Source organism: Oreochromis niloticus, linkage group LG14, assembly GCF_001858045.2.
Source record: "Oreochromis niloticus isolate F11D_XX linkage group LG14, O_niloticus_UMD_NMBU, whole genome shotgun sequence".
Classification (NCBI taxonomy): domain Eukaryota; kingdom Metazoa; phylum Chordata; class Actinopteri; order Cichliformes; family Cichlidae; genus Oreochromis; species Oreochromis niloticus.
The window spans coordinates 39,567,694-39,576,871 of NC_031979.2; the positions used below are offsets into that span (position 1 = coordinate 39,567,694).

The window sequence follows — 9,178 nt, forward strand, 5'->3', positions numbered from 1 at the left end:
GCAGCCGTAGCACAGGCTGTAAAATCAGCAGCTGGTCAGAGAGAGGGACCAACATGTAATCAGTTCATCATTACTGTATCACTGAAAGATGACGGTACTGTATGTAAGGTAATTACATACATGTAATGTCATGTTGACCACTGCACTGAGGGAACAGTCACATGACCTGTGAGTGTCACATGACTCCTCCATGCAACATGAAAAACTAAAATATTTTATTCTTCGAACTACGCCTGGTTTAAGGCTCGGGATGAAGCCATGTGTCAGGATGTAAAGGTCAGTCACATGACAATCAGGTCAGTGAAGACTCATTTTGTCCACATGATGGCACTGTTTCACCCTCATTCGTGTGCTACACCTGTGGGCAGGTGTCTGTGTGACTGAGCGGAGTGCTGGCACTGAATCAGGGTCCTGTTCCAGAAAGCAGCTTCAGTTAAAACTCCTGAAAGGCAGTTAAACTCTGAGTCCGTTACTGTGGCAACAGACTCTGTGAACTTCACCTTTTCACTGGCAGGTGTTCTCTCTGACTCCGCCTCGAGTCCTGCAGCCCAACCATCTGACTGACCTTCCATTTCGTAGAGTAGCTGTCAGAGATCAGAGCGAAGTTCGTACAAACACTTATTTTTCACTGTGACCTCTGACCTTAACACATTCTCAGTGGGTATGCCAGACAGCAGGGATTCCACAGCACTCACTCTGCAGGATGGATCCAAATTGGATCAGGTGCACGGATTCAGACCGGATCAGACTGAGGTTCGGTTCGGCTCTGTGTTGGATCTGTGTTCCCCATTTAAACGTCTCCTCCTGAAATGTTTGACCATTTCTGAGCGGCGTGCAGACAGCTCTATAACAGATGCTGTCGGCAAACTGGCTCCGATCGTTGGATTTAAGGTCAAAGGTCACATCACGATTCAGCTGATCTGAATCAAACTTTATTCAGTTTGTGACGATGACAGAGCGCTCTTTGTTGACGCTTTGCCCTGGTCTGTCAGGCTGAACATACTCAGAGCTGATTGGACCAGCTCGAATCATCTGGAACAGAAAGTTCAGAGTTTGCTGAAGCCGCTTCCTGGATCAGGGTCCAGGTGAACGAGTTCAGAGCCTGTGTTTATTTTTATTGACTGTTGTGACACTGTGATGAAAATAAATCAGATTTTTAATGAACACACTTTTGCCATTTTTATCATTAAACTGGAGTCAAATAGTTTACCACTGTGGATTCAGATTCATGGTTTTACTGGGTCAAAGCAAAGAATGCTGAGTAAAACATTAGTGACTGTCTGTTTTCAGACGTGAGATTTCTCTTAAACTGTGATTCTGATTTTAAATAAACTTAGCAAAAATATGTCCAGCGTGTTACAGACAGAAATATATCTCCCTCTGGTATCCAGCAGAACTTTAGTTCTCTCTTGGGGAGGTCGCCTGGGGGAAACTGTGGTTCCAGCACCACAACACCAGCTCACCTTAAATGCAAATAAGAAAAAATACAGCATCAGCAATAAGAATTTAAAAGGTGATAATTAAAACAAGTCCCGGAATGAAAGTGCACCTCTGAGTGACCTTTTACCCAAGACCAGAGAGTGTGACGCTTCAGTATCTCAGACGATCTTCTGGACAGACACCCTCACAGTTTGGGACACAAAGCTTCCTCTTTTTCTTTCAGCTGCTCCCTTTACAGGTTGCCACAATGGATCATCCTCGTCTTTCTCACCAACCCTCTGCATGTTCTCTTTCACTACATCCATGAGCCCTCTCTGAGGTCTTCTTCTTCCCTCCTGCCTGAACTCATCCATCCTCCACATCCTCTCAGCTCCATCTCTGCCAATCGATACAAGTTCTCATCTCGTTAGTGTCCAGCCTCACATACAGCTCACTATAAGCCTTTTCGTTCTAATTTGCCACCTCTCTCTTATCTGCACACCTAGCCTCTTAGTACTCCTGCAAACCTTCTTCATCTCCTTTCTCATTTTTCATTTGATAACCTCTTCCTTTGAATACTTTCCGAAATTGCACCTGATATGGGGGCAAAGACGGAGGAAGCTATGGATGTGGTGCACAGAAACATATCATAATTCTGGAGACATGTGAAAGAAGAGATTTAGCGTTGACTTAGCTGTCGGTAAGAGTGGGAGGTTCCACTTTGCTGATGTGCTGCTGTGGGAGGACTGGGAGGACCGGGAGGAGGCTGTGGCCTCACACTGAACAAGCGAGGCAGGCTGGGAAACGGTTGGAGATGGTCTGAGGTGATGACAGATGAACAATTTTGTTTAAGAAAGTTATTACTGGGCCAACAGAGTTCTGTTAAACGTCACCTGTCACTGATCTAGCCGTAAGTTTTTCGTTTCAGTTCTTTACTATTTTTTACGTGGCTTGGGGTTTTTTTTCTGGTACTTAACTACTATGTTAAACTTAAAAATGTTGTTTGGCTCATTAAACATTCGGAGTTTGAGCGACATATTAGGATGTCACATTTTGGAATGACCAATGGGGAGACAGGTTTTTTTTCAGCATTTTCCTCATTCACTCATTTCACTTCACTGTGATTTTGACTGCAGCTCATAACCAGTTAAACTCTCAGATTTCCATAAGCAGATGTCTCTTTAATGGAAATGAATATACAAATATAACTTTACTCCTCACAATACAACAACAGGTACATCGACTGGGTAAAATAATCTGCGGATGAATGATCCAAAGGGATTTGGCTTGTAGCCCACTTTACGGATGAGGAAGGTGTGACCTGTTACCTGTGAGAAGTTCACAGGTAACAGGTCTGTGAACTGTTACCTGTTCACAGGTAACAGTTGATGGAACTATAAAAGTGTCCCTTTGAGATCAAAGATAAAGAAGATATTATGCTCTCTAAGGTTTCCTCTGGACTGACACGGCTCCGCAGAGCAGGAACTGACTTTTGTGACACAAACAAGGCGATTAGAACTATTTTGTCCTAACCCAGTTATATTCTTAAAGAATTTAAGAATGAGGAGATTAAGGTTATATAAAGAAAATATATTTCTCTTCCCCTTCCTCCTAAAGTAAAAGAAGTAAACGTCAAAATAATAAATAAGATCTTTATAAGATTGAAATTTAATCTGAATACGTGTGTATTCTGTGAAAACGACACTGAAAGCCTGCATCACGTGTTTTTTCACTGTAAATGGGTTAAACTTTTTGGAACGACACGTGGAGCTGCATGCAGTCCAGGGCAACTCAACCGTCGGGATAGTTATTGATAATAAAATCTGCATTCTGTTTTCAGGACAGTGCTGTTATGAGGGATATCTTTTTATCTATAAATGTAGATGCTGTGAAGCTTAACTGTGTATGAACAGATGGCTGAATGAAAAACTCCCGATTAAAACACTGAAACTTGCAGATGACAAGAAAGCCTTAAATTAGATGCTCTATTTAATAGGTTTAGTTTATGTTAACATGACTCACATTTTCATTGTACATGTGTATGATAATAAGAGGCAGCTCTATTTTATTCTACTTTTCTTCTTTTGACATACAGTAAAGGACTTGTCATTATCTCTTCACCTTTTGTGTTGACCTTTGTCACACTGTAACAGGTTTTTTTTTGTATAATCTTTCAGGCTCAACCTTGTGGACATATGTTTCTTTAATCATTGTTGGACTGATGTTCATAAATAAAGTTCAGTATGATAACCTGATAACATCGTTATTTGGATAAATTTCATCTGACGTTTTAGAATTGACCTCTTTTATGTTAGGATGAATTGGATATGATTTTTTTTTCTAATTTTCTCATTTTTCTGATGACGTCTCCTCAGACACTCTGGGTGCGCACGCTCAGTTAATTTGTTGAGCGCTTCACCTTTCCTCCAGCATGTGGCGGTACTACCATGAAGAAGGAAAAGAAGAGAGATTCGCCTTCTGACCCGGAAGTAACCATCGCGTCAGACCGCCATGTTGGCTGCAAAGAGAGCGGGGAATCATCCCGCGGAGAGTGTATTCGTCTGACCTCTGACCCGGACCGGCTGACCCGAACCCTCCTCGGTCGGTTCCTCCGAGCCTCCGATAATGTGTGCGCGCGGACCGGCACGGGACAAAGACAACATGGCAGCCCTGAGCACGTTCTCTTCGCAGGTGGAGCTGATCATGGAGGTAGCCGTGGGGAGCGCCGTGCACGAGTTAGAAAGGGAGGGCGCGCGAGCGGAGCACGGCCAGGTGAGGAGCTCAGGTGAAGATTATGTGAGAGCAAAATCCGCCGTCACTTCCGGTTTCGCGTTAAAAACATCCTGCAGAAAATAAGGGATCAAAGGTAAAAGCGGCCGATCTTCCCCACGTATTGGCCCCGCCCATTGACACGCAGGAGACGCCTGGAGGCAGGTGTTTGATCTTTGACCCAGGTGTATGCAGCTCTGAGGTGCGCATGCCTCCAGGTTTGTCCAGAAGTGTGGTGCACGTGCATGGTGTAGCTGTAACTGCTCACATGACCAAAGGTTAGGCTGTACATAAACGGGTATGTTCGCAGCCTCATCTTCACCTGCCGCAGGTGTTATGACGTCATCATCCTCTACTTAACCTAAACAGAAGCTTAAGGTTAACCGGCATCAACAGAGGAGAAAACAGCAGCACCTAAACCTTTAAGGTACAGCCTCACTAACCATCCTCATTAGAAATGAGGCCAAGGATCATGGTGTCATCTGTAAACTTGGAAGTTGAGATGCAGCTGGGGCTGCAGTCACTGGGTTCAGCACACAGCTTTGGGGGAACCTGTGTTTAGGATGGCGTGGTGGAGGCGTGTTTGCCCACTCTGACGTTTTGACCCGTTACGAAGTCCATAATAGAATGGAAATGCCTTTTGTTGTCATTGTGCATGCACCAACTGTCCACGGAATAAAAAGATAAATAAAAGCAGAGAGGAACTGTGGCCCAGAGTGCTCAGCTCACTAACCACCGTGTGTGAATGACATCATCACATGACTGTGAGCGTGCAGGTGATTGTGAAGAGCTGTGGAAACGCCGTCCTCAGTGGAGCGGTTCGCCGTGTAGGCAAACTCGTCCAAGTCAGGTTGGATGGTTTCACTGAGAAGTTTGTCTCAGCACTCCGGGGGTGTCGGTGTTCATGCCACAGGCCGACAGTCAGTCAGGCATTTGCACTGAAAACATGCTGCACGTCATGGAGAACACTCACTGTGAACAGCAGTCAGTCTCTGAGAGAGTCAGCATGACGGTGAACTCCTCAGGTGAATGTGGGCGGGGCCTGTCTACAGGTTGTGTAATCAGAAATCGGTTACGCTCGGGTCCTCAGACCACATGTTTTACCTGTTCCACCTGTGCATCTGTCATGTAACCCATGCGTCTGTGCTGCAGGCTCACCTGTCCACCGTGCTGGGGGGCGTGGCCAGAGAAGCGGCCCGTAAAATCTGCAGAGTCTTCAGGGAGCTGTATGCGAGCGTAGAGGCGGAAAATGAAGCTCTCAGGGCAGAACTGAGTTGCCTCGAAAAAATACCCGGCGCTTCGAGGACAGCCAAACCGCCAGTGAAGTTCAGCCCGGCAGGTGAGACCCAGGGTCAAAGGTCAAACAGTCATTGAGCTCAAAACCCTGGGTTAAAGTCTCACAGGAAACTCATTTGGTTTCTCCTGCAGATGCACCCACCCTGTCTCTGGATGACCAATCAGCTGCTGCCACCACTGCTGTGGCTGTGGTCATCCTCAGCCCGCCGGTGCACGCACCAGTCACGGGCCAAAGCAGTCTGACTGCACTGCAGAATGGTGCTGTGGGCGTTTTAGACATGACGCACTTCTCTGCAGATCCTCTGGTGTCACATGATGTGATCCAGCCCGCAGATGTGACATCACTTCCTGACTGTGAGGATCAGCCGGCCGCTGAGCTTCCAGGTGATGAACCCCATGAAGAGCAGTGTGACGCTGTGAGTGACGACAGCTGCTTCAAACTGGTTGATTGATTGGTTGATGGTTCTGTATGTGGTGATCAATAATACCATGCTTATCTCTCGTCGTGTTTTCCAGGCAGCAGAGACGAAGTCTGAACCTGTAGGACAGAAACATGATGATCAGCAGGTGCCCGGGGGTCCGACAAGTGAGAGCTCTCCCTCCCATCTACTTTTAAATACTGTACGAACCACAGGTAAGCCTGCGGTGTGAGAGTGACGTGCTCTAATGGGATGATACGATACATTAAGATGAGATGGGGCCCGATTATTCAAGACCTAGTACGTGAGGATCTTGATGATGTCGTCCTTCAGAACAGCTGATGGTCCGTTAATCATTCGCTTCTGTTTGTCGAACCTGCAGGAGCATCTCTGACTTCCTGTCTGTCTTATTGTTCAGGTGTGAGCGAGGAGCAGCAGAAGGAGCAGGAGAGGAGGCGGAGGAGGGAGCTGTACAAGGAGAAGAGGTTCTTCTGTGAGCTGTGTGACAAAGGCTTCCATCAGAAGCACCAGCTGCTGAAGCACGCCGCGTGCCACCTGAAACCGTTCCCCTGCAGCTCCTGCGACAAAGGTTTCTACAAAGCGCAAACACTGCAGCGCCACCTACTTGCCCACCGTCTCCGCGAGGCGCAGGAGAGCGACCCAGACAAGCTACTGCGCTGTGACCAATGCGACAGGAAGTTCAGGCTGCCACGTCAGCTTCGAGCGCACCAGGCCTGTCACCGGCTTGAGAAAACGCCGCTCAAGTGCTACGCATGCGACCGCACCTTTACCTCCAGTGGGGCACTGCGATACCACGAGGTGTCGCACGCCAAAGTCAAGCCCTTCATGTGTGACGTCTGCGGAAAGAGCTTCACGCGCAAGAAGAGCCTGCGAGAGCACCAGACCGTGCACACCGGGGCACGGCCGTACTCCTGCCAGACCTGCGCCAAGAGCTTCTCCACCGCCAGCAACCTGCGTGTGCACAAGAGGTCGCACTCCGAGGAACGCCCGTACAAGTGCGACGAGTGCGACAAGGCATTCAAGTGCCGGATGGGGCTGCTGCAGCACCGCGTGGTCCACTCAGGAGAGAAACCCTTTACCTGTCCCACCTGTGGCCTGAGCTTCGGCCTCAAATACAACTTCCAGAGACACCTGAGGCTACACAGCGGGGAGAAGCCTTTCAGGTACGAGGCCCCGAACTATAACGAGTATTTTCCAGGTCTCAGCAAGTCCATTTCGGTATTTGACAGAAATCTCTGCTTTTTATTGGCTCAACACACAACATCTGACAAAAAAAACACACCTGAACGATCAAGGGTCACACACACACACACACACACACACACGCTGCTCCAGGATGCACTCTGACCCTTGGGCAAAACGCTTGCCTGTCTCTCTTAACATACCTGAGTGAGGTGTACAGGTAAACGGCATCAGCGCAGTCCCTAACAGGAAGACTAGACTCATGCGACTGCAGGTGAACTGATTAAATAAGGTGATCGTGGATTTCATGAGTGCTTCAGTGTGACGTCAAACATGAAGCAGAGGCGTAGTTGTTTGCTGACATCCACCAGTGAACCACCAGCAGAGTGCGGCATGGTGTTGCAGGCAGACAAAAGAAATACCAGCGTCAACTTTCCTGGTCCGTTCATTCGGTTCAAGTTTATTTATATGGCGCCAACTTCGCAGTGCTTAATACTGTACAGTAAAAACCCTACAGAACTACAGACGACCCTGTGAGCGAGCACTCGGCGCAGATGGTGAACGCTGTTTTTGTGTTGGTGTGCTGATCACTCAAAACATCAAGATCATGTTGATTTCTGTGAGTTGCATCTTCTTTAACCTCTGACTCTTCCTCACCTGTCCTTCCTTCCTCAGGTGTGATCAGTGTGGCGAGGGCTTCACGGGGACCTGGGCTCTGAAGACTCACATGCTGGTTCACGGCGTGGCAAAGCCGTTCATGTGCGACCTGTGCGGAAAGACGTTCTTCTACAACTGCCAGCTTCAGAAGCACCAGCAGCTGGTTCACGGCAGCGGTGGCGATCGGGGAAAGTCCTGCGGGGAGGCGGGCAGGCGGCGGTCCTCCGGAGTCAAACCGTTCAGCTGTAAAGTCTGTCCAAAGAGCTTCAGCAGCAGCAGCTCGCTGCGCACGCACGAGAAGAGCCACGCCCAAAACAAAGAGTTCACCTGCGACACGTGTGGGAAAGCCTTCCACCTGCGTCACCTGTACCTGTACCACCTGAGGCAGCACAGCGGCGACCGGCCGCACGTCTGCGCTGTCTGTCACAAAGGCTTCCTGCTGACATCGCAGCTGAAGCAGCACGAGCTGCTGCACACAGGCGTCAAACCTCACCGCTGCGAGCACTGTGGCAAAGAGTTCAGGACGCCACAGAACTACCACCGCCACCTGCTGGTGCACACCGGCGAGAAGCCGTACGAGTGCGCCGTGTGTGGCCGGAAGTTTCGCCAGTCCAACCAGCTGAAGTCTCACATGCAGATCCACACCGGCGTCAAGCTGTACTCGTGCAAGCGCTGTGGGCGGGGCTTCTCCGACTCACGCCAGCTCAAGAAACACCGCTGTGCAGACGGCGAGCATGACTCGCGCGATTCTGCTAGCAAGAACAGGAAGCAGGCGGACACGTTCCCATGGACGCACGAGTTCACGGCACAGTGACACGGAAACAGGCCAGCGGGAAAACCTGGTAATTCCCGCTGACACCACCCTCCGCGACTGCGTCCGGCACATCAACATCAAATTGTGTTTATGGAGTGTGTCCATCCGCCTCCCGAAGCTGGCACTGATTGGCTGGTTTGTTCCTTTGGAGTTCCTTTGGAAACTTTGGAGTTTCTAAATACAGGCCGTTTACCATTTACCATTTCTGGTTTTTATCCCCTGTTAAAGTCAGCGACACAGAAAATGTTTGGTTTCTGCTGCAAAACCACCTCGCGCACTCACCTGATGCCCTCACCTGACGCCCCCGCATGTCTCGGGTTGAAATCTAAAACAAAGTTCAAGAGCAGCTGGGCCCTGACAGCATCTCCAGCCTCAGGACTTAAAATGACAGCTCTTTTAAATGGACTTTGGCTCTCACCTGGCGTCTCACCTGGTCGTGGTGATTTAAGTTCAGCTGCCAAAATCAAACAGACCTTGAGCTCAGTCATTGACAGAAGAAGAATCAGATGAAAGCAGCTCTAATAAACGTTTAGTTTCTGTTTCATCTGTGAAAAAATGACTTTGCTGTGTTTCAGTGTGTTGAATAAAACTCCACCTTTGA

The 9,178-nt window shown here is 48.6% G+C and overlaps 1 protein-coding gene across 2 annotated transcripts; it reads left to right on the forward strand.

The window, feature by feature from the left end:
- Positions 1–3,896: 3,896 nt before the first annotated feature.
- LOC102081397 (zinc finger protein 345) lies at positions 3,897–9,178 on the forward strand. Of its 2 annotated transcripts, none has more exons than XM_005462724.4 (6): positions 3,897–4,191; positions 5,341–5,527; positions 5,617–5,900; positions 6,001–6,118; positions 6,322–7,087; positions 7,782–9,178. In XM_005462724.4, exons 1-6 carry the CDS (start codon positions 4,045–4,047, stop codon positions 8,575–8,577), a joined length of 2,298 nt encoding a protein of 765 aa, XP_005462781.1. In that variant the 5' UTR covers positions 3,897–4,044; the 3' UTR covers positions 8,578–9,178. The 2 variants fall into 2 exon arrangements, with proteins under 2 accessions (XP_005462781.1, XP_005462782.1); XM_005462725.4 differs by having other exon boundaries at positions 6,001–6,070.

Bases quoted from the DNA above. Each gene is read 5' to 3' on its own strand.
- LOC102081397 (XM_005462724.4), top strand. From the start codon at position 4,045: ATGTGTGCGCGCGGACCGGCACGGGACAAAGACAACATGGCAGCCCTG. The intron at 5,901-6,000 runs GTGAGTGACGAC...CGTGTTTTCCAG, and splicing joins ATGAAGAGCAGTGTGACGCT to GCAGCAGAGACGAAGTCTGA. The intron at 7,088-7,781 runs GTACGAGGCCCC...TTCCTTCCTCAG, and splicing joins AGCGGGGAGAAGCCTTTCAG to GTGTGATCAGTGTGGCGAGG.